Source organism: Trichoderma harzianum (genome assembly GCF_003025095.1).
Source record: "Trichoderma harzianum CBS 226.95 unplaced genomic scaffold M431scaffold_6, whole genome shotgun sequence".
Classification (NCBI taxonomy): Eukaryota; Fungi; Ascomycota; class Sordariomycetes; order Hypocreales; family Hypocreaceae; genus Trichoderma; species Trichoderma harzianum.
In genome coordinates, this window is record NW_020209254.1 from 1651620 (window position 1) to 1674759 (window position 23140).

General features: G+C 53.3%; 7 protein-coding genes across 7 annotated transcripts; 3 read left to right on the forward strand and 4 right to left on the reverse strand.

The window, feature by feature from the left end:
- Positions 1-1568: 1568 nt before the first annotated feature.
- Positions 1569-3645, forward strand: M431DRAFT_85390 (hypothetical protein; the record flags this gene model as incomplete). The annotated part of the gene is made up of 4 exons (XM_024923549.1): positions 1569-1768; positions 2203-3240; positions 3303-3483; positions 3544-3645. 4 exons carry the CDS (start codon positions 1569-1571, stop codon positions 3643-3645), a joined length of 1521 nt encoding a protein of 506 aa, XP_024774687.1.
- Positions 3646-5158: 1513 nt separating this feature from the next.
- On the reverse strand, positions 5159-8169 carry M431DRAFT_116212 (hypothetical protein). Its single transcript, XM_024911954.1, has 3 exons — positions 7575-8169; positions 6570-7500; positions 5159-6508 (listed from the first exon to the last, which is right to left on the reverse strand). The coding sequence occupies exons 1-3, from the start codon at positions 8005-8007 to the stop codon at positions 5575-5577; spliced, it is 2298 nt and encodes a 765-aa protein (XP_024774688.1). The 5' UTR covers positions 8008-8169; the 3' UTR covers positions 5159-5574.
- Positions 8170-8404: 235 nt separating this feature from the next.
- Positions 8405-10583, forward strand: M431DRAFT_508430 (hypothetical protein). The gene has a single exon (XM_024919109.1). It carries the CDS (start codon positions 8471-8473, stop codon positions 10289-10291), a length of 1821 nt encoding a protein of 606 aa, XP_024774689.1. The 5' UTR covers positions 8405-8470; the 3' UTR covers positions 10292-10583.
- A 1645-nt stretch (positions 10584-12228) lies between these two features.
- Positions 12229-13516, forward strand: M431DRAFT_435758 (hypothetical protein). Its single transcript, XM_024915141.1, has 2 exons — positions 12229-13148; positions 13229-13516. Exons 1-2 carry the CDS (start codon positions 12505-12507, stop codon positions 13311-13313), a joined length of 729 nt encoding a protein of 242 aa, XP_024774690.1. The 5' UTR covers positions 12229-12504; the 3' UTR covers positions 13314-13516.
- A 4515-nt stretch (positions 13517-18031) lies between these two features.
- On the reverse strand, positions 18032-18721 carry M431DRAFT_495249 (hypothetical protein; the record flags this gene model as incomplete). The annotated part of the gene is made up of 1 exon (XM_024917337.1): positions 18032-18721. One exon carries the CDS (start codon positions 18719-18721, stop codon positions 18032-18034), a length of 690 nt encoding a protein of 229 aa, XP_024774691.1.
- A 1024-nt stretch (positions 18722-19745) lies between these two features.
- M431DRAFT_531080 (hypothetical protein) lies at positions 19746-21013 on the reverse strand (the record flags this gene model as incomplete). The annotated part of the gene is made up of 5 exons (XM_024920813.1): positions 19746-20226; positions 20249-20336; positions 20519-20680; positions 20809-20812; positions 20837-21013. The coding sequence occupies 5 exons, from the start codon at positions 21011-21013 to the stop codon at positions 19746-19748; spliced, it is 912 nt and encodes a 303-aa protein (XP_024774692.1).
- Positions 21014-21056: 43 nt separating this feature from the next.
- On the reverse strand, positions 21057-21518 carry M431DRAFT_435816 (hypothetical protein). Its single transcript, XM_024915142.1, has one exon. The coding sequence runs from the start codon at positions 21413-21415 to the stop codon at positions 21137-21139; it is 279 nt and encodes a 92-aa protein (XP_024774693.1). The 5' UTR covers positions 21416-21518; the 3' UTR covers positions 21057-21136.
- Between the last annotated feature and the right edge of the window lie 1622 nt (positions 21519-23140).

Here is a 23140-nt window from a genome sequence, read left to right on the forward strand (position 1 = left end):
GCCTCCGGCCGCCATTCGCTGCGTTTGGGGACCAAAAGCCGTCAATCAAGAGCCGCCAGACAACAATACCAGATACAGGCCGCACCGCTCTTCCTGGGCGACACACACTACCCATCGATCCGGTCAAGCTCCCCAAGTTGTTGGCCACACGACTCGCGCATCCAGATCATAAATACATTGACCTGGAACCCCAACCGGTGACGAGTGACATACTCGTTGTTTTGCCTGTACTCGTACGAGCACCAGTACGAACGGCCTGCCGAGTCTCTCAGCGCCCTCCCGCCCCAAAGCTTCCACGGCGTCGGCGGAACCTTACTTGAGCCATCAAATTCATCATATAAACTGTGCCTCCAGCGTCCTGTTTCTCTGTTTTCCGAGTGTTTGGCGACGTGTTCGAATTGCATCCCGACCTTACGCCGTGAGAGCCGTCATATCCCAAGTACAGCCGGTCGATTACAGCCCGCCCACTTACACTGTAGGCGTTGACAGTACCACTTAGGTACGGTGTACTTTCCGCGTACTCCGCATTCACGGCTTAGGGAAAAAACACAAGTCGTGGCACGCCTTTCCACCGTCACCGTGCAGTCAGGCTGACCCAACCGAACCATATCGGCGAAAAAAAGGCCCAGCGCGACCAGGGGTTGGTGACCTGCTCTGCGTCGGGATTACTGCACAGCTGTGCTGCTATACACTCCGATTCTTGCTTGAGTTTGGGCTTGTTCCGTCAGGTGTCGTTCAAGGTTTCCTTATCTGTCTATCTGGCTGGCTGCCTGCTGGTGTCTGGTTTTTTATTTTTCACCTGCTCTGCTCTCTGCTCTCTGACTCTCCGTTTGATCACTTCTATCCATCAATCTGCTACTCCATACGCACCCGCCTCCACTCCATCTCCATCCCTTGCCTTGATTTGCTCCCTTGATCGGCTCAACTCCCTGTAACTCGGGAGGATGCAGAGCGCCCTCAGGTGGTTCCAGGGCCCTGACAAGGCCCAAGGGCCAGGCTCCACGGCTGCGGTCGCCCAGACCAGCGCTAGCCCGAATGCCCTCGCCCGGCCAGCCCACCACCGCGCCACTGCAAACGCCAGAGCCAGCAGCGCTACGAGCACCGCAGCGAGTGCCACGGCCAGCGCCAGCACCAGATCCAGCGCCAGTGCCGAACCGGCCTTGGCTGCCTGTGCCGCCTCGTCCGCCCTCGCCGAGTCAATGTCGCCAGCTTCGCTCAACTCGTCGTCACAATCATCTTCGCCCCAACCCGCAACCCCCCCCGACTTCTTCCACGCTGCACCACCCGTATCGTCTGCGTCCGCGTCTGCACTTGCGCCCGCATCGCTCTCCGCTGCTTCTACTCATTCTACACTCAGTTCCGGCTTCTCGTCTGCCCCCGCACTGCGCGCTGACCAAGACGCCTCAGCGCCGTCGCCATCCTCGTCTTCGTCCTCGTCTTCACATTCCTGGACCGCCGCCCTTCACCAGACCAAGCAGAGCCCGCAGCCCGCCAAACTCCTCGCCTTGCCTCAACTCGACCGCACCATCGATATCGACGTCGACTTGAGCGATTGCGACGACGCTACAATGACTACTGGCCCGGGCCTCGATGCTGCCATGGGCCGCCCGCGGCAGGACTCGTTTGTCAGCGCCGGCCCGAAGCCCATCTCCATGAACATCCAGAACCGCGACAATGTCAACCGGAACCGTCGCGAGAGTCTTGCCGGTAGCCTCATGGGCGGCATGAGCTGGGGCGGCATGTCCTTTGGCAGTTTTGTCCGTGATGAGTGAGTAGACCTTTTCTTTGTTGTCCCGCCCTTGCATCGTGCCTCAACTTTTTATCCTTATCGGCCTCAATCTGTTATCCTGTGGGCGCTACACTGCATGTAATCTTTGCCCCATCCGCACTATCGTCGCCGTCACCACCATCGTCATGGCCAATCGCTCTGTCTCGTCGTGCCTCAACAGGCGTCGTCGACTCTGTCGTCGGTAGCATATTGGGCCGATGAGAGAGACATTTTGGACCCTTCACCCCGCGTGCAACACCATCCTTTTTTTTTTCTGCCACTGTTTCCCCTCCTGTTCGCACCAAACCCCCCCGCCATCCCATATTGCATCATGGATCATGGCTATTATCTACTGCACATTTGGAGATTCTACAGCAATTTCCATCTCCTCCAATTTTTCCTCGATGCGACTGCTAACGTACAATTCGCCACAGCATCATGATGCAAGGCACCTCACCGTTTACGGGCGGCGCCCACCAGTCTCCATCGTTCCACTCCTCGTCCTACCTGCCGAAGCTCGAGGCCAGTTTTATGCGTGACTTCACATGCTGTGGCAAGATTTTGCCTAACCTGCATGATCTGCTTCAGCACTACGAAGAGGCCCATACACAAGCTAGTCCAGGTGCCGTCAGAAACAGTGCCTTCAACCAATTTGGTGCACTGGGCATTCAAGGATCGCCTAAGATGCCCAATTCGAGGACGACCCCGGCGCCTGGCCAAGGCTCACAGCAGTTGGGACAACAGCGCCAGATGGGCGGCCCTGGTCTCCAGATTGGCGGTTCTCAGCGGCTCGGCAGCTCCATGCTACAGATGTCTACCTCCATGAGCAACAACATGAGTGACGAGATGGATGCTGTTGCTGATATGGAGATGGACGACGCCCTTGGCACCATGGACCTGGATGACAGCCAAAAGATGCACCAGACCCGGCAGCTATTTGGCCAGCAACAACGACCGCAACTCAACATGAACACCTCTGGAATTACCCAGGGCCTCCGAACGTCGCAGCCGCCCACGCCTGCAGCCCAGAGTTTCGGATTCCAGAACAACCCTACCGTTTCCTCCGTCAACACCCCTACCCTCATGACACAACAACAGATGCCACAGCAGCAGTCTCAGCAGAACGAGGTGGACGAGGATCTACCCGGCATGCCCATGGGTGGTGATGCCACTGATCTCGGTGATATGACGTTTGGAAACGGCAACAACAATGACGGCAACGACTCCAATTTCTGCATCAACGATCCTGGCAAGCACCTGTTTAGCCCCAACGGCGCTTTCCCGCAAGGCAACCGATCTATACAAGCACAGCTCGCCCAATTGGGCCTGACCCACGGCCAGTTTGCCGATCCCGAGGCCAACAAGGTGTTGCTTGCCCGGTTGCAGAGTATGATGATGCCAGAGGAGCACAAGCCCTTCAAGTGCCCCGTCATCGGCTGCGAGAAGGCGTACAAGAACCAGAACGGGCTCAAGTAAGCTATACTTGATTTACACCATCTGATTGAAGTGCAATTGCTAACCCTTTTAACTATAGGTACCACAAGGCTCACGGTCACCAAACGCAACAGCTGCACGAGAACGGCGATGGTACTTTCTCCATTGTGAACCCCGAGACAAGTGCTCCTTATCCGGGCACCTTGGGAATGGAAAAAGAGAAGCCCTTCAACTGTGAGACGTGTGGCAAGCGATACAAGAATCTCAACGGTTTGAAATATGTAAGTCTACACAATATGACAACTCCGCCCCGTCTGATCCGACGCTGACCGCCGTCATAGCACAAATCTCACTCTCTTCCCTGCAACCCTGAATTTAAGCTTCAAGCCCTGGCCGCTGGTCTGAATTTGCCAGGCATCGGAGAGGACGTGATGCTACAGTGAGCAGTCGGTCTTACACCGCATACGTCGGTCGAGTCCCTCTGAACGGCATAGATCGGTTTGAGTCGCGAGGGGCGCTACGAACTCGCCAGTTATATCTCGATTTTGACGCCGTGTTGATCCCTGTGGGGGTGCCCTCCCTCTGGCGATGATCAGCGCGCTCTCCCTGCCTTGTGCTGTCCGCCTTGTTCTCTGCGGTCAGCCGCATGTATATGCACTCCTCTTCTGCCTTGATATTTTCTGGCATATGGCGACGGCGTTTCCCCCCGGGCTAGTTCCCTGAGAAGCATAGATTTAAGGCTGGCAGTTTCCTAGACGATCACCTCTCCTTCTAATTGAGGTTCCCACATGGATGGCGCGCGCTCACTAACCCCTCACCTTACGCGATCACCGAGCAGATCATTCCTGTCATCGGACAGTTGCGAAATACTATCGGTGATAGTGCACGTTACTGCGGCCCATATTCCAGAACTGGAAGGACCTTATCACACTCCCTGAGCGGTGCTGAAGCTCCTTCTCTCGACTCAATTATTCATGGCGTTGATTCTATTGCGGTACGCTTTCTATAGACGGTTGATTGGCACAGCGAACAAAACCCCTCTGGCCCCTGGAAAAAAGGTCCATCCAATAAGAGGATGCAGGAAAAGGACAGATTATAGCCTGAGTGGCGAAGCAAAAAAGGGAAGAAGAGGGAAAAAAACAAGGAAAAAAAGGAAGACTGTTATGAATTTGTATGATGGGGGGTTTTATTGTCCTTTATGCTTCTTGGAGAATGGGTAATGCACTGGACGCAAAATTGGGTGTTTTTATTGACTCGCTTGCTTTTTACTCGGTACGGTTGATTTGATGGTCGTTGAATTTCGGTTTTCTTTTCTCGTTACTACCCTCTTATGTTTTACACGGCTGGATTGCTTTATTTTTTCTTTTACACACTGCTCTCTCCTCACTCATTACCCTGCCATGGAAAAGTGGGGATGGCAATTTGTTGTGGGTTTTTTTGGGAAGGGACTTTGGAGAAAATTCTTGGGTGGTGGAACAAAAAACACAAAAGGGAATGGGAGATACATAAAAAGTTACGTTTTGTTACTTGCTCGTTTTCGTCTTTTTAAACAGGAACGGTCATAGAGAGAATTCAATGGGGAAAAAGGAAGCTATTTCTTCTGCTCTTTTTCGTGGTTTGCTTTGAAAAGTGTGAGAGGAGAAAAAGGTCTGGTACATAGAGTTCAATGTTCAGCTTTTCTTGCCTACATGCTGGTGCTGTCTCGTGCCTTTTGCCAAGGGGATATCCTTGTGTGCTACATGTTGGTGTTTGAGATAAGGTTGGATGATGTCCCTGTTCCGAACGAGGGCGCATCCTTGCCGCTTTGAGGGGGATGGGCAAAGCAAAGGTTCCTTTGTTTCATGTACAGGGCACTTTCGCTTCCATGCAAGTAAGTTTGGGCTGATTTGAGCCGCGTGGGATGGAGCGCTTATGATGATCCTTGGCGTGTCACGGATAATTAGAGCAATGACAAGACGGGGAAGGAATAATGAAATTGGAAAGCAAGTATATATCATTCATTGGTCTATGAACATCGATCGAATAGCTGGCTACCTAGTACGCCTCATGAACTTCATCACAAGCATACCGTCAAGACAAGACAAGTCAAGCAACCAACTCCCTGAAATGCTTTGAAAGGAAAGGAAAAAGAAAAAGGAAAACCGCATGTACATACAACAGGAGACAGAGAGAAAAACAGCCTTTACATCCTCATGCATAATCTCTAAATGCGGAACCAAGCAAAAGCTCACCCGCGCCGTCTCATAAGAAATCCCTCCGAACTCCTTCTCGGATGCTTATGGGTGATCATGGCCCGGAACAAGGGTAAACCAAACCGACATACGCGCGCTGCGCGACAGATATCATCTGGAATACTGTGTGCACTAATCGCTTTATGATATCTCCACGTCTTCGTCGTCGTCATCGACTTCGGATTCGACGATCTGCATCTGCGTGCTGCTGATGCTCTCTTTCCGGTTGCCATGACCAGAGCCGTCACTGTACCGGCCCGATACGCTCCCCCACTCAAGGTCGTCGCCAGCAACCACTCGGCCTTCCATGTCGATCTCCTGCGATAGCTCGACCAGGGCGTTGCGGGGGAGTCGCAAGAAACCCTGGGTACGGACGATGCGGCCCCAGTGCGTCATGCAGAACTGTGCCGCTCTCTTGCGAAGCCATTCCTCGCTGGCGAGTCCCGAGCAGTACCATATGACGCAGGCGTGCTCGACGTCGAGTTCCTTGGCCAGGCGGTTTACGCACAGTAGGCGGAGGTGTGGGATGTTGTAGATGTTGGACATGACCAAGAGGCCGGCCACGTCGGAGAGATCCGTCGTGGCGTCACTGTCTGTCTCTGTGGTACCGTGAATGTTGTCTGTGTAAAGGTACAAGAGGAACGCCTTGACAACCGAGTATGGCTCCGGGATGTGCATCTTCTTCGTGTGGAACTCTGCCATCTGAGCGTTGTACAAGCGCGCAAAGTGCGGCCAGCGCGCTTGCAGGATAAGCTTGTGCACATGAATGGGCATAGACGTTGGAACATCGGCAGACAGCCAGCCCTCGTCTCTGTTTGCATCATCAGCTCGAATCAGCCCTGAGCTGAGCGTTTCATCGCTGCCAGCATCATCGGCAAGAGCTGTGATGATGAAATCTGTGCCACTTCCGGACTCGGGTGGTTGATTGAACAGTTTCGCCAGATCCGCGCCAAGACCCTTGGAAGGTTGGTCGGAAAGCCTGGTCGCAAAGGACGGTCTGGATTGGGCCAAGCTTTCTGGTGCAAGGTTGTTGCCCAGGAAGCCATATCGTCGAAGGTCTACTTCCATGATGTCGCTACAATCTTCATGTCAGTACAAAAGATGGAATGAGCAGAGGCTGGTTATTTTTATCTTACCTGAGATATTCTTCATAGCCATTTGGCCCCAGATCAGTGGCAGCCGGATCGACCGGACAACCCAGGAGCCACGCCTTGGTGCCATCTTCGTTCATCGTACAGTAGTGCCATCTATATCCCGTTTTAAAGATTTCGCGACCATCAGCGAGCTTCTGCCACCTCAGAGTACTAAGGTCCAGGGCAGACAAGGAGCATTCTCTGTGAGTAATGGTCGCCGCAGGAGTCACAAAATCGAGCAGCGTTCCGGAGGAATAGGTGTGGAAATGGATGCCCGATCCCTGGGATGGAACAGTCGGACCAGAAACAAATTTGAGGGCGGAGATGGTTCCGGGGGCCATTGGTGCGTATGACTTTACTTGAAATGATGGAGGGTTTACTTGGGCCGTCCTGGAATTCGCGGCATAGCCAGAGGCGCCAACAACCGGGTTGGACGCCATGGTATAAGGCGGCCTTGGAGAGCTGCTGGTTCTGTGAGCAGCGGAATGGCGATCCAAGACGCCAAAATGAGGTCGAGAGTCAAATTCCGGGCTTCCCTTGAGGTCAAGCCACCACAAGTCGCTAATCTTGTCCATGTCTTCACTTAGGCCACCAAAAACCCAGACGCGATCACCCCAGATGTAGGCAGAGTGGTCAAAACGGCCAACGAAGCGCCACGCCTTGGACCAAGTAAACGTCTTGAGGTCGAGATAGCAAATGTCGTCCAACACATAGTTGTTCTGACCAGTGATGCCACCAATAATGAACAGTTTATCTTCGTGCAGCACCGCGGCATGTCTTGCCCTGCCTTTGGGTATCGGTCCCGATACCATAGGCTGCGTCCAATGTGCTGTTTTCAAGTCGAATATAATAAGATCGGATAGGTAGGTTCGATGCTCGTTCTCGCCGCCGAATACAAGAAGTTTGTCGCCTTTGTACAGAGTCGCTGTGTGACCTATATGGAAGTGCCGGTTAGTGTTTGTCAAGTTGGTGATGCAACACCGAAGAGGTCTATTGAATTATACTTACCCATGCGCACTCCGGGAATATCCCCATAGTTGTCCACCAAACTCCATTGATGGCTTGCCAAGTCCAGTCGCAAGACATGATTGTATACTTCGTCAGTGTACTGGTCAAAGCCACCGAAAGCATAGATCTGGTTGTTCCCGCAATAGGTCACAGACGCATTGACGAGGCACGCAGGCCTCTGTCCCAGCGTGCGTGTGACTTTGGGACGGTACCCATCAACCAGGGGGCGGGCCTTGAGAGGAGAGTTTGGCATGATGTAGGTATTGTTGGAGGAGGAAGCCGAGGCTGGCGTCTCAATGGCACTCATGCCGTCTGATGAAGTTTGGCTGGCCATACCGGACTGCGTCCCACCAGCATGGGGTGCCAGGGTTTGGGTTTGGCCAAAGATGCTAACAGAAGAAGATGCTGGGCCGGGGGTCGATGGTTGCGCCATGATGTTTCTTCACAGCCACAAAACCATGTCAGGCGTGACCTCGAACCGACGCAAATCGATGAACGACCGGTGCAGATGCAAAGGAAGGACAGCGGATAACGAGTGATGCGATAACGCACACGCCAACAGTGGATTCGACGATGTTGCGTCTGGACGGCGCATGTGAGATGAGGGTCGCAAATTTGCGGAGCAGCGAGACAAAGGCTGTCAATCCCACACCGACTGGGTACGTACCGTTGAATTTTTTCCGCCCGCTAGCCGCGTCGCGCCTTTCCCAATGCGGCTACCGCCGTGGCGGTTACCTGGTGCAGGGGTTGTGGCCGCCCGTTGCCTGGCCAACGAGGCTAAGGACCTATAGTTAAAAGTAAATAAAATACGCCATCCTTGTTCACCGTCTTCTGCACCGCTCCTCACCCAAACCTCACGTACATTTGACTACACTTGATATCGAATATCAAACATCATGGCTACTGCAGCAGTATCAACTCCTGTGAACAATCAGAAAGGGCTTGTGCCCTCACTCAAGGTCGGCGGAAGAGTACCTCTGACGCCTTCACCTCGCAACTCTATCAACCTAAACTCCTCACCTTTCGCTCCTGAGGACTACTCTGGCAAAGATGCCAAAGGAGCCCCCAAACACACCTATAGCGGAAATCTGATGGCTCATTATGGACGAACCTCATCATCTTCTACTGGCTCTCAGCGTGAGCAATCAGAACCTCATCAGAATTCGCCCAAGTTCAACATCGCTCGTGTGGTCCACTCACCCCGCAAAACTCTTGCACTCGGGGTCTCTGACTACGCACTTACTGGCACTGGCCTTGCCCTGAGCCCCTCCAAATCAAAGAAGGGTTCAATTCGACAGAAGGCATCCAAGACGACAACCAACCATGGCGGTGATCGCTTCATTCCCAACCGGGCTGCCAGCTCCGCAATCGCCAACACAGGCTCAAGCAAGATTAGTGGTCCCGAGAGGAAGAAGAGAAAGCGATCCCCACCAAGCGTCTCAGAGAGACCGGCAGCACCCGAAGTCCCGGAAGAAGACCCAGTTTCTGCCCTGGAAGGTTTGAGCATCCTCGATGATGACGCGGACGAAAGCTACTCTCGCCCCTCTCCAAACACCGTCGCCTATCAAGATTCACTCGCCAATGCCTGTGGTGTGAGTCTGAAGACGCGTATTCTCGAGTTCAAGCCTGCTGCGCCCGAATCGTCAAAGCCAATTGATCTACGCCAGCAGTACAACAGGCCGTTGAAAATCACTGGTTCTAGCTCCGCCCAGACTCGCCGACGTATTGCTACCGCTCCCGAGCGTGTTTTGGACGCTCCTGGTCTGATTGATGACTATTATCTCAACTTGTTGGACTGGAGCTCTGGTAACCAAGTCGCCATCGGTCTGGAGCGCAGCGTCTATGTCTGGTCCGCGGATGAAGGTAGCGTCAGCTGCCTCCTAGAGACCACCCCCGATACATATATCAGCAGTGTCAAGTGGTCTGAAGACGGGGCCTATGTCGGCGTTGGCCTCGGCACTGGCGAGGTTCAAATCTGGGACGTGGCCGAAAGCCAAAAGATCCGAAGCATGTTTGGACATGATACTCGTGTTAGTGTCATGGGCTGGAACAAGCACCTGCTCTCCACCGGCGCCCGAAGTGGTCTCGTTTTCAACCACGATGTCCGAATTGCCGAGCACAAGGTCGCGGAGCTGGTTTCACACACTTCCGAGGTCTGCGGACTCGAATGGCGATCGGATGGTGCGCAGCTTGCCACTGGCGGCAACGACAACCTGGTCTCCATCTGGGATGCTCGCTCTCTGTCAGTGCCCAAGTTCACCAAGACCAACCACAAGGCAGCTGTCAAGGCGCTCGCATGGTGCCCCTGGAACGCAAACTTGCTCGCCACCGGCGGTGGTTCCTATGATCGCCACATTCACTTTTGGAACTCAACCACGGGAGCGCGCGTCAACAGCATCGATACCGGCTCTCAAGTCACCTCCCTGCGATGGAGCCCCCACTACCGCGAGATTGTGAGCTCGAGCGGCTTCCCGGACAACTCTCTGAGTGTCTGGAGCTACCCTACCCTGGTCCGCAACGTCGAGATCCCTGCTCATGAGAGCCGTGTCCTTCACAGCTGTCTCAGCCCCGATGGCCAGATGCTGGCTACCGCCGCTGCCGACGAAAGCTTGAAGTTCTGGAAGATCTTTGAGAAGAAGGCCGGTGCTGCTGCGGGTGCTGCTGGCTCAGGCGCTTCTGGAAAGGCCGACGTGGTCAAGCACATGACCATTCGATAGATGGTGACTCCTCGGCGCTGCCGCTCAACGAACCTCAGGGTAGGCAGGTATACACACCCTCACACCGGTATACATCATGTTTTAACGAAGCTTTTGCTTTCGAAATGGCGTTGGGGATTGCCGTCTGCGATTCTTAGAGCACGTGGTACGAAAGTGCTTCTCCACGGGTCAACAAACGGGAAATGGGTCGGATCTGAACACGAGTTATGATTGGAATGTCTGAGACAACAACGAAAAAAACGAAAAGAACAAAAAAAAAAAAGAGACAGCAAATTTAGTATAAAACTTCATGTAACAGGTAGCTGCTGCATAATAGTTTAGAAGGATATTAATTTCTATGGGAAGGCCGGTGTTTGGGAGACAAAATTGCAACTTGGTCTGATGTCTTTGGAGGTTTCAATTGCTTAGGTAGATTATGTAACGTTCAATGGAAAATTTTGTTGGAAAATTGAGGTATTCCCGTATTTTTACATGAAGAATCCATTACTTATTCGAAGTGGTATATCAACAACAACATGAACCCGGAGATGAGGTTACGTTACCTGCCCAAGGATGAAGGAGACCGACAGTTGTGATTTTCCGCTGCCTGGAGTTAAAGTTCAGCGCTGCCGCCTGCTAGCCGCTGGTAGTGACTGAATGGGCGGAACCGGCAACGCTCTGAGCGGGCATGACTAAGCAGCAGAGCCCTCTAGAAGTGGAAATCTACCCAGCGCTGCCAACTCTAACCATTGCATACCTTGCAGCTGGACCGACGCCAACCCGCCCATCTACGCTGCAACGCCTGAGCGCGCATTCAAACTACGAATAAGAATTGCTCAGTTGGGGATCACCTCGCCTGTGCTGCACAGCAGGCTCTGTCCCTTTTTATATCCTCTGCCGAAGCCGCAGCTGCAGCGACGGCAACGGGGTACCAATCCAGTGCCTTGGCCGCCAGAGCGGTTACCCACCGACTTGTGTACGCCTACACACGCCCGCCTAGCGATAGGCTGCACGCTGTTTTGGCCATCCCAAAAAACGAAAGGCTGAGGGAATCAACTCCGTGCCGCTAAAACAGGAGCATAAAAAGTATTATCTTTCTTTTTTCGGTCGTCGGGCTCTGAAGATTCAGTGCCATCGGGCTACAGTGCGACTTTCCTGGGCCTTTTGAAGCTGGGACGCTGCGAACGGAGATTCCAGAAACACTTCTGTTGCGACATCGCACGCTGCATCAACCAAGCGACGTCGGTGTAGGCCGAGCGGTCCTACCATCATGTCGAACCAAGCTGTGGGAAACGTCTACCAGACGATTATCGAAGAGGTGATCAACAGCTCGCGAGTCGACTTTGAAGAGAGCGGTGTTGAGGAGGCCGTCCTGGAGGAGCTGCGATTGGTAAGTCATCCATATTCTCTTTGCATCCCTCTTCATCAGCCCTCTCCGCCGGAGCCCGTCCGAACCGTTACGATACATGCTCGATCCCAAGCGAAAAATTGTGTCTTCTCGACATCATGCCCAACGAGAGAACCAAAAAAAACAATCAATCATCGTCCTCTGCATGCAACAGCGAGATGCTTTGCGCGCGACTGCCTGAGAGGGGAAGCAAGAAATCTGGGGTGGAGAGCAGTGGCGGGTTGGGTTTCGGGGGATCGGGGGGCGACACAGCACTATTTGGGGCCCTTTTAAGTCCAAAGGCGCCCCCCCTGGCCATGCCAAATTCTCCAAGTCCAGTGACTCCTCCAGGCAGGCAGGAGATGGGCGGCGCTGCCTGATTGGACCACTGATAGCCACCTCCTCCGTTCTCCGTTCCTCATTATCACGTGTGACCCAAGTCAATACTCAACACTCATTGGCACACACTGTAGATGCCGTCCTCTCACTGCCTTTCTCACCCCATCATTTATTAGCCCTTTTTCTTTCTTTCTTGAATCAAACAAGCTTACTGACTCATTCTCATCAGGGATGGCAACAAAAGCTGTCTCAGCTCGACGTGGCTCGATTTCCGTGGGACCCTAAGCCAGAGCCAGCCCCACCGGCTGCGTCTGCTCCGGCTCCCAATACAGCCACGCCTGTTCAGACACAAGCTCAGTTTTCAACGCCGCTGTCATTGCCGACGGCGAGCCCTCCTGGCGGTTTGCCACAAAACGGCATCAAGCAAGAGTCTTATGTGAAGCCAGAGCCGGGCATCAAGCAAGAGCCGGGCGCCCAGCAGCCCGGCCTGTACCAGAACTATAATGGTATGGAAAACAAGAACAGCGTTGCCGCCAACAGAGCCGCCCAGCAACTTCAAGCTCAATATGGAATGAGAGCGGCAGGCTCTATAAATGCCATACAGGACCGCATGGGCCAACAGCCTCAAGGACAACAACCGGGCCAAGGGGCACCCGTCCTACCACAGCAGCCGCAGCAGATGCCTCATCCATCGGAACAGTCGATGGGCAACGCTCAGGTTGATGGTGCAGGCGATGACATGATGGAAGATTCTGATGACGATGAAGAGACCTTTGAAGGCGTTCTCCTGAGAAATGGAGTCAACGGCAACCCAGAGGAACTCGGAAGAGTCGACATTGATCGTATCCTCCACGACCAGATCGCCGCCAAGGCCAAGAGCATGGAAGGAGGCGGTCTGATGCTGTCTCTGAAAGAGGCCACCAAGAACCAATCCAAGTCAAATGCCAAGAAGCTGAGGAGCAAAGGAAAGGCTCCCGCTGGCGTAGCCGCTTATGATGGCGGAGATGATGACGAGGACATTGACGAGGACGCCATCAATTCCGATCTGGATGACCCCGATGAGGATCGAGATGATGATGAGGTTGATGATGAAGGCCTCGGCCACATCATGCTTTGCATGTACGACAAGGTCCAAAGGGTCAAGAACAAGTGGTAAGTGCAAACCCGCGAGCTAAATGCCTGAGTACCAAGATATAGATCACACATTTGACCTGTGCTAACTCCTTGAACAGGAAGTGCACTCTCAAGGACGGCGTCCTTACCGTCAACGGCAAGGAGTACGTCTTCAACAAGGCAACTGGCGAATACGAATGGTAGTGAGTCCACAGAAGAGAAAATTGGCTTACCAGTGCTGCTTTGCGCCATCATGGCATTATACCTACATGTCTGCTTTAATTTAGCTTTTGCTCACGACTTTTCCTTTACGTCATTTGCATTTTTCTTTGCTATAAAAAAGTTCTCCAAAAAACATCAATAAAAAAAAAATAAAAGGAAAAATCAGAGTCACGGAGTAGTTGGTTGCCAGGAAGAGGCTGGCGAGGTTTTCCAGAATGGTTTGGCTGTTCCTTTTTCTCTCTTCTTTTTCCCCCCCTTTGAACCTCTTCAACGTTGAAAACAACGACGGGGACAGGCGCACAGTATGCACTGCGGATATGTATGTACACTCTCAAAGCAGAAAATACATTTCAGAATGACATTTGCCGGAAGCCAGCTGGTTTGACAGATGCACGTGGAAATGAACGAGAGAGAGAAAGAGAGTAAAAGTAAACCCACCTGCGTCAAGAGCCTAGCCTCGGGGCCATTATCTCATCATGGTAGTAGCAATAGTAAGCCTATGATCCCAGGTGAAGTGAGCCGACCAAGACCTTCGTCTCGGCGTTAATCGTAAAGGGCGATCCGCTCCGTGATTGTGTCCTGCCGGATTGAGATATTTGGCTCACACCCCGAAGAAGGGAGTCCTCTCCAGACCTCCGCTGACCATGCTAAAACCAAAAAAGCACAAGGAACTTCTGGGGGGCCGCGGCAAAGCCAGTTGAGGCATTTACCAAGACAAGGGGTGAGGTTACCGGAAAGCGTCTAGTCCACGCAGATGACGGCACATTCGAATGAAATGGCTTCGAGTAAACGATCGCTTGCCGCGGATCCGCTTCCGCGCGTTTGTGTGGCGTCGAGGTCACGAATCCTTTCGTCCTTGTCGCCGACACCTTCGCTTGGCCCGATGCCGAGCCGCCGAATGCCTGGCTACGGTGGGAGAGCAACGAGAGCAACAGGAGACAGGAGACAGGCCCCGCTTCAGGCTACGAAGCGTCGGCATTCCTAACTGCAAAGGCTGAACAATCGGGGGCCCGGTGCGGCGTGGGAGCCCATTCGGTAAGGATAGATGGGCAGCACACCATTCCTCTCGACATGGATGGGGCGCGGGGTTAGGAGGCCATCTTCGCCTTGACCCTGTCCTGGATTTTTGGGAAATGCCTTCCAAGGACACGAAGCAGCGCAAGTGATACCGCATAAAGAAGGGCTCGCGAGGAATTGGCTTGATAATACCTTGTATGATGCCTCCCAAACCACGGAGGTACTTGTCCGGTGGCTGTGCTGTCCAAAGGATTCTCTGTGCGCACGATTCCAAACGTACGAGCGGAGGATTCCCGTGGCATTTACCGCAATTTCGCACCCCTACTCGTTCGACCCGACAGTTTGGTTCACCGAGAGGCGCTAACGACTAGTGGCGCGCCGTGCAGATGTCTAGAACGACAGGGGATGAAGGGGAGTTGCCAGGTGGAACTTGGATTCGTCTCTTCCTTGCAAAGCCTGCAAGGTTGAATCTGGGCGTATCGCTCGTGACATGGGACACCGAATCGTCCAAGTAAATGTGATCTGCGTTCCACTAGCGTGTGAATTGTAGACCGGACCGCCCCTAAGATGCCAGAGAGAGTGATGGGGTTGCTCATAGGAGCCCACGACCGAGGTGAAGGCTAGGGGAGCTTCCTCCTTGCTATGTCCGTTTTGATGAGCATGTATTTAGTCTGCCATACAAACGTAGCTTTGAAAGTCTAGTCATTTTGTCGCATGCAAGTACGGGCAACGTGGCATTCCGACTCACCGAAGCCCCTGATGCAATCTGGCCCTTGCTTTGTACCAGTAGGATTTTCTCGGTTCATTGGACGAGGATTGCGTGCCAGTAGAATGAACTTCGACGGACCGACCACAACACCATATTGCCATCCGCGTACTTCTGCACTACACAGAGGCTGGCTGCTCGGTTTGCGGGCTAGTGAGCCAAGACTAGTAATTGAATGGCATCACTTGACAGTTCATGATATGCGGACTTGCAGTAATGCAGATTGCGGAGTAAAAGTAGCTGCAGACGTGACGTAAAGCCTTGCGCAACTCTCTCTCATCCCAGTGGTAATGGTGTTAAGTTGTTGGTGCTGCAAGAGGGATCAAAAGACGTATCCTTGTTCGCCGTCGCAACGGACGTCACCCTAATCTTGTCCCGCCCGGCAATCAAATTACCGAGCAGTAACCAAGCAGTCGGTAGGTTGCCTTTGTCCACATTATGAGCGGATGATTTATACTGGCCGAGCTTGAAATCTGTAGCGAACATCTTTTTCTTCTTCACTGGCGACGGCTTTACGTATCTGGAAGCTCAAAGGAGGCTCACTCGCCCAGGAGCCGTTTTGCCTCTTACAGCGACAATCAGCCGCACGGGGGGAGCACAGGTATGGAGTCCAAGTACCCTGTAAGAAGTCGATTCTGCAGCATTTAGTGCAGCGAATGAAACAATGTTGACAGGGTTCAGGGATGCTTAATTAGCACCACTCCCGACTAAAGGGTAAGCCAGTAGGAGAAGCGGCAATTTCTGTAAGGAAGCCAATCCGTAAATTCGGCGTTCAGCGCTCAGCGTTCAGCATTCTCCAGAGCAGTGGTTTCGGATAAGAGCGTTGCCAATTGGAAGGTAGTGCCAATGAGTGTCATCTACCAATGATTATAGACGGCAAGCGAAATTCCCCGAATTTGCAAACATTAGGATAATATCGGGGAAGCGCTGGGAAGTGGCATGACTGTTTGAGATTCAGCACTAAAAGCAAAGGATGAAAAGGGGGAGCGAAGAAAACGCAGGAAGTGACAGGTAACTTACGGAGACAGGTCTGAGGTGAGAAGACAAACAAATGAAAGCTGGAAGACCGTGTTTCGGTCGGCGAAGACCTCGTCAAGATGGTGTGTTGTTGGTTCTTGGACTTTATGCGTTTGGCTAAAGGATACTAGCTCCGCCCTCCTATGGAGCGTCCTTGGTGTGTCTTGTGGCACCTCCTTTGGGCAATACGACATTGTGAGTTACCCAAAGATATTCAAAGGCGACAAGGACTCGAGAGTGGCTCTTTTTCAAATCGCCTTTCCCCAAAGAGCCTTTTAACCAGGCGTTAATACTGCCATGGGTGGGCGAGACTTGGAAACTTCATGGTACGGCCATGGGGCGGGGTGTCATGCGACTAGCCGATTTCATGGCCAGGGGAAGATCCCCAGTAGGACTCCCGACGGCACTGGGGACGATGTCTTGAATACTCGTAGAGTTGAATTGTCGCTGAGGTGAAAGCCCAAGTAGGTCATTGCTTCGCTGAGACGTTGCTGGGAGCGTGGGTAGGATGTGCATGGCAGCTCCCCCGAGGGTGGTTAAAATTTGCGGTAGTGGGCGCGCGCAATACTCGTCTCAGTTACATCGTATCTATCGAGCAGCCCCGCCTGCACCACTTGGGAGAACGACCCAGCCATTCACATGTACAGGTGGGCATGACTACCGTGGAGCTGGCTGTTGGTTCCAGGATATCGAGGCCATGATGTAAGGCGGCGGATATTTCAGAGGCTCGAATGTTGTTGCGGTATCCTCGGGGCGGACCCAGGACTTGGGAAATTTAGTACTCGTTGGGTACGAGGTTTATGCAGTCACGTCTCGGGCGTGTTTTCTCAACGGAGGCGTGAAACTGGCCGAGGCGCATGATTCTGGGCCGCGTTGTAGATGCAGCATCGCCGCTGGTAAAAATTGGGTTGAGGATGGAGGTGGAACAAAAGTTGAGTCTGAGGAGATGGAAAGAGTCTGAGAGAAGGTACAACCAAGTTTGTATCGATGGACTGGGACACCGCCTACCCAGAGCAGCCCTCACTGAGCAAGTACAATACTAGGAGCATCAATGGATCGTAATTATTCCTTCAACACATAGTCTCTAGGGTAATTGCAGGTGCCTAATACGGTACACTTATGGGTGTCTTTAAAATCCTGACATTGATGGATCCATTGGAATATCTACGGCGTGTGCTACTCAAGCGGGTAATGCGAGTTGGTGAGCTTGAGGCTAGTCCCAAGTGCATCACGAATAAGACACCGCAAAGCCACCCATTGAGTAACAAGATGTTCTCATTTCGAAATGTTGGTAGCAGTCTGGTGCTACTGTAGTGATACAGAAAGGGAGGCGTGCAGCTCAGCCCATTTACATCTTTGATGTCGGCTAGGTAGAGAGGGTGGTATCTACCACCCTAAGGAAATGGGGGTAGTACGAGCAATACTTGATACAAGCAGCCTAATTTGCACCCCCATAGTAGGACAAATCTCCAGACGCCAGTCGGGTTGAGAAGTAGAGGTATTCCCTAGCCTGCTGGAGCACTCGTATGAGGTGGTGACGGCATACATGTTGCGGTGTGAAATGATGGTTCTTTTAAGCAGGTAAACGCACGGATGCCGGTGTGCTCCCTACACCGCACTCCGGCAATGCTACCTCATGAGAAGCCTACTACTCTACCAAATCTGTCGTGGGTAGGCTTGCGATGCGGAAGGTTACAGCCATGGATAGAATCAGACCAGCGCCATGGAGTAGCCCAAATCCCATGGGCAGCTTTGGCCCTTGTAGATGCAGAGTCGCCGTCGACGATAGTGTCTCTTGGACGGGCTGGGAACCAGCCACTTGTATTCTTGATAACCCATACGAGTACCAGTATGCAGCTAAGATACAGTATTCGTCAGTACTGAGTATCACAGGCAAGTACTAAGAGTATGTGCTAGTTCTCGTGCTAGAGATCCCTTGCATATGAAGAGACGTTGGGCTTGGTTGAACCGCACGCCGACGGATATAGGCCAATGCATCATCACCAGCCACAGGATCGGTTTCGCTCTCTGCCTCGGTGCTCACTCTTTGCTGTTGGTTGACTCTTGACTGCGCTTTGCCCGTTTCGAGTGGGGCCTCGGCGGGTCGCGCCGGGACAGCGCAAAAGAGCATCTGATGTGATGAGCTTGTCTTATAAGAGGAAAAAGCACGGAGTATCCGTCTAGTACGAGGACCGGACGATGCTGTAATTGTAATTTTGCACAAGGCTCCTTGCCATTCGTACCGGGGCTCATGGCATTGCAGGCATTCTCCGTGCTCGTACACGCCGGCCCGGCCAAACTGGATCCTGGCAGTGATGCTCGTGAAAGCCGCACCGATCCCCGGGGCCAGTCCGAATCGTGAGGGTGGGCAAATTACTGCGTCCACGCGGGCTAGCGACCAATCCGGCCACCTTACAGCGTCCAATGTAAGCTGAATATCTTGTCTCATTTCTCTATTTCGTATAATGTTTTCTTTTCTTTTTCTGCTCCTCGTTTCTTTCTGCATTGTTTCGTCTTGTGCTGTCACACCAGCGAATCCTATAAGCGACACTACCTCAGCATAGCCCTTCCACCGTTTTCGTAGGTCCATGTACGTCAAGTACTCGTATAGTAGTACGATACTCCGTACAGAGGGGAACTAGATATTATGGATATGGAGGAAATGTAACCTTTGGGTGCTAGAGAAGCGCTGCAATTTATCTTAGTATACACCCGGACAAGGCGCTGACGGACGTGCGGGAGCCAGAGGATTGGAAAGGACTGAACTGGAGCCGCATCTGAATCCGCTGGAACCAAGTCGTCGGATTCAGCGCACGATGCAGCCCTCGACACAAGCTTGCTCCGCCTTTGCTTTGGCGCTACAAGTAAGGAGGATGGAGTACCAGTAAATGGTCTAGTACTACTGGGTAGCAGTAATCAGGCCACTCGCAGATCTCATCTCCATACTCCTATTCGTACATGTACGGAATATGTCGGTACCAAAAAACCAACAACCACCAAGATCAAGAGGTTGTATCGACTCCATGCTTCTGTACCGAGGGCAAGACGTCCATTTGCCCTACCCAGCAGGGTCGCCGATGCCCGCCTGGTCGATCCCGGCGCCGCAGTGAGAGAATCAGGTATGGGCTCAAAGGCTCAAGGTTGCATTTCTGCTTGTTGGTCGACGGGGAATAACTCCAGTCTCCAGGCAGCGTCGAAATTTTTATCAGGACGTGCAAGCATCTCGGCAGGGTGGGCCCCCAAGAGCGAGCAAGCAGCGCGTCTGGCCACAACGAGTCACCACCAAGTCAGTTGTTGCCTGGATCCATGAAGTTTTAATGCGAGTGCAGGCAGAAAGAGGCATCGCCCGGCACCGCGGAAGGTCGTGCAAAACATGGATAGGGGTGGAGGGAGGGCAAGGACAAGCAGAGCATCAAATGACTGCCAGCCAGCGATCTTGCACTAACATGCTCGTCTAAAGCTGCCGCGAAGGCCCTCAGGCATTGATGACAGACAGGGCTGGCGCATGTCCCCTGGCAAGCCTGGCTCCAGTGCACTGAGCAGCGCAGCGCATTGATCTGATACACCCTCCCCCTAGCAGCGGGCACTAATAAGGGTCAGCCGCAGGCATGGGATTACGTAGGATTGGGCAGAGGACAGGAAAAAGGATCCCCAGGGCCTTGGGCAGGGGACGATTGCGAATCGGTACGGAGTACGGTCCAGTAGGTACATTGCACACCCGCGCCACTTTCACGACCAGTAAAAGTATACGAGCCACTGGGGAGTCCAGGTATCGGGTACTCGCTGCGGTCCTGGTGGATGTACGAGTGCTCGTACCGGTACACGCGCTGGCAGGTGGGCCGCGGCCTGGGCGTGGGGAACGGGGCCGTGGGGCGGTCGCAAAGTTTGAGGTGCGGCTGGGAGGATTGGAGTGGCTTCCGGCGCTGCGGAATGATGGATGGATGGCTGGGCAAGCGAGAACTAGAATTAGAACTAGAATGAGAACCAGAAACAAGAACTGGACTGACACGTATAATTTCAAGGCAGATTCGAGGTGGGTTGTAATGAAAGGGAAACGTGAGGGTGTGGTGAAGGGCAGCTGCAGTGGCCCAGGACCTGCAGGAATATGCGCACTTACGGAGCCGGCGATGCAGACGCCACTAGTCGAATCAGCGTTGGCGCCTCGTCCAGCGGCGTTGAAAGAGGCAATCGATCAAGGCCCTGTGCTGTATGTAATGTAATGTAATGTGCCGTAATGGATGTCCATATGCGTGTCAGGTATCTAAACTAGGTGTGAGCACGTCGTGGTGTGTGCCTTACTTAGTAAGATCCATCGATTATCACTATCAAAATCGACCACGGTAAGCAAAAGCAAAGCATGCGATACGCAGCCAAGCCAAGCACGTACAGTAAGGCAAGACAACGATGCTGCATCCATCGGCCTGCGTGGCGAGCGAGTTGCGCGAGTGTGTGTGTCCTGTATCAATATCATTTGCTGCAAATCCATGCAAGGACGTCGAGCGTCCAACACAGCGGCCGGGGGATGGCCTGGCGTTGGGGCTGTTGTTGGCTGTTGGTCATCAACGCATTTGCTGAGCTGGGCTGCTTTGTACAAGTACGTTGCAGTCTGTACTACCTCCCGCCTGGGCTCGGTGCATTGCTAGCACGTTCTCAAGCACCAGAACGTTAACCACTTACCTACCTAGGAGTACTCGTACATGCTAACCAGTCTCAATGCTGGAAGTGCCACGGTGCTTGATGTGTGTCTGGTGTCTGGTGTCTCGTCTGTCGATTGCATTGACGCTGATGTCATGCCACGGAATGCTCCCGTCTTTCCTGGCCCTTCGGCAGACCACCGGGACAGCCGCCACAGTCCCGCGATCCCATCCCATACGCCCATCATCCTGCCGGCATGAGCAAAACCCGCTGGCATGGGAGTTTCCCCCGGCTGCTGCGGAGGATTAAGGCCGAGTAATGTGAGAGCACAGCCGAGACAAGCACTACAAGTACAAGGCCATGGCAGTGGCTAGAGCGGCCCGAGAAAAGATGAGATGGACTGCGGCAGTGGCCAGTTGACTGGGAGGGCCGCACGGGACGGACTTAGTGCAGGGATGGACGGCTTCAACAGCTTGGGAGGGACGAGGGCCAGAGGTACCGATACCAGCACCACCACCGCCGTCCGTAGCGGTACACCCGCCGCATGTACCAACTGGAAAGTAAGCCAGGCCAGGCCCGGCGCCTGCATCTGGATCCACGCGCCACACCACCTAATTGCTTTCCTGGTAACACTGGGACCGCTGCCCATGTCCTGACTTTCATACTGGTCTGTTCAGTTCTGTCTGGCGCTGGCCCTCGCCTTGCCCAGCTCTTTTTTCTGCTCTGCTCTGTTTTGCTTCGTCCCGTCAACCTCCATGCCCATGCTCGTGCCCGTGCTTGAGCGAGAGAGCGAATGCGAGAGCGAGTGCTGGAACCAGAGCCCTGAATCGCCAGCCAGCCTCTCAACAGCCGCCTTCACCACATCACCAACCCCCGCCAAACCAAACCAAACCAGCCCAGACACCACACCAGACAGGGAAGACCAAGGAAGACTGAAGAAGAGCCGCCCTGGGCCACCAAAAACCTGCCCACCGCGTCTTCGTCTAGCCTCCCTCCACTCTGGCTTCGGAGCTCTTTTGCTCTAGCGCCAAACCGCTCCAGCAAATCATCTTGTGTCTGTCGAGGCATTCAGACCGTTGTTATTCGCACTCCTTTGCTTTGCCTTGCCGTCCCAGCTTCTCGGGATACCATTTGCCATTTCGCCTCTTTTTCTCTCCTTCTTTCTCTCCTTCTTTCTCTCAGTCCCCTTCTGTCGCTCACTCTCTGCTTCACCCATCTCTCTCGCTGTGTCCCTTCTCCCTTGTTTTACCCGCCACGCCAGACACACCGGGCTCGGCACAATCGCTCCCGTCCTTTCTCTCGCGCCGTTGCTGTCTCAATTATACCTACACCATACGCCTCTCTGCCCCGTGTTGGTAGCCCGTCGACCCAAGAGCGACTGAAGGGGGGGAAAACCGAAGCCAAAATTTCACTAGAGCCCTGGCTTCGTCGTTGCTTGCTAGTAGGGGAGGCAGGCCATTCATCCCGGGCTCGCGTCAATCCACCAAACCCCAAAGAGCCCTAGAACCTCGCGACACTCGCCATTGACCCAACGGCTCACAACGACCATCTGTCGATTCTCAATTCGGCCTCCGTCGACTCGGCCAAACCCTCCTCTCTGGTCCACTCCGGGCCCGAGTTTCGCGCCAGTCTTAAAGGGCTAGCCGTCCTCCCCCCTCTCCTGTTCCTGCTTGCCGAACAACAGATCCCGACCTCAACCTAGGAGTCGTGATACTTTCGATACCGCTCTTCTCCGCTCCCTTCAACGTCATTCGCTTGTGTCTTACAAACGGAGCTACTACGCCGTTAAAAGACCTTTCCATTTCCTCTTCGACTTGCATCACTGCCTACCTTTTACCCCCCTTACTTGTTGCTGCTTCTCGTTATTACGATTTGGTGACAAAAGGTGGCTGAGGTCATTGGAGCTGAGATACATGTACTCGAGCTCATCCAAGGAGCCCCGTCAGAGTCCAGCCCAGCGGCTTCCTAAAACACATCACGAACGAACATCGAATCATCGCTTAATCTAACCTCCAACATCTGCACGGCGCACTCTCGTGATACATACATCGGCATCCGTGTCACGTCGTTGGGATTTCGACCAGTGGAATTTCTTCATGTAAGTCGCTATCTATCTTTGTTATAAATCTCGTTGCCCTACTCCCGCCCGCCCGCCGGCTCGGCTCTATTTTCCTTTGATTTATTTGTCCATCCTGTCTCACTATCGTCATGTGTGTGAAAAGGCGCCGTGCATGCTATTTGTGTCCGGCCCGGGCGTGAGTTGCTGTGCCCAGCCGACATGACTTCCTCCTTGGTAGCCAATCATAGCATATGACTGTTCACTGCATTCTCTTATTTTGTTGAATCACTCTGCCATTTTCCCTTTAAGTGTGAA

Bases quoted from the DNA above. Each gene is read 5' to 3' on its own strand.
- M431DRAFT_435816 (XM_024915142.1), bottom strand. From the start codon at position 21,415: ATGGGCAGCGGTCCCAGTGTTACCAGGAAAGCAATTAGGTGGTGTGGC.
- M431DRAFT_116212 (XM_024911954.1), bottom strand. From the start codon at position 8,007: ATGGCGCAACCATCGACCCCCGGCCCAGCATCTTCTTCTGTTAGCATC. The intron at 7,501-7,574 runs GTAAGTATAATT...ACTTCCATATAG, and splicing joins TATTCCCGGAGTGCGCATGG to GTCACACAGCGACTCTGTAC. The intron at 6,509-6,569 runs GTAAGATAAAAA...TGAAGATTGTAG, and splicing joins GGCTATGAAGAATATCTCAG to CGACATCATGGAAGTAGACC.
- M431DRAFT_508430 (XM_024919109.1), top strand. From the start codon at position 8,471: ATGGCTACTGCAGCAGTATCAACTCCTGTGAACAATCAGAAAGGGCTT.
- M431DRAFT_435758 (XM_024915141.1), top strand. From the start codon at position 12,505: ATGGAAAACAAGAACAGCGTTGCCGCCAACAGAGCCGCCCAGCAACTT. The intron at 13,149-13,228 runs GTAAGTGCAAAC...CTCCTTGAACAG, and splicing joins CAAAGGGTCAAGAACAAGTG to GAAGTGCACTCTCAAGGACG.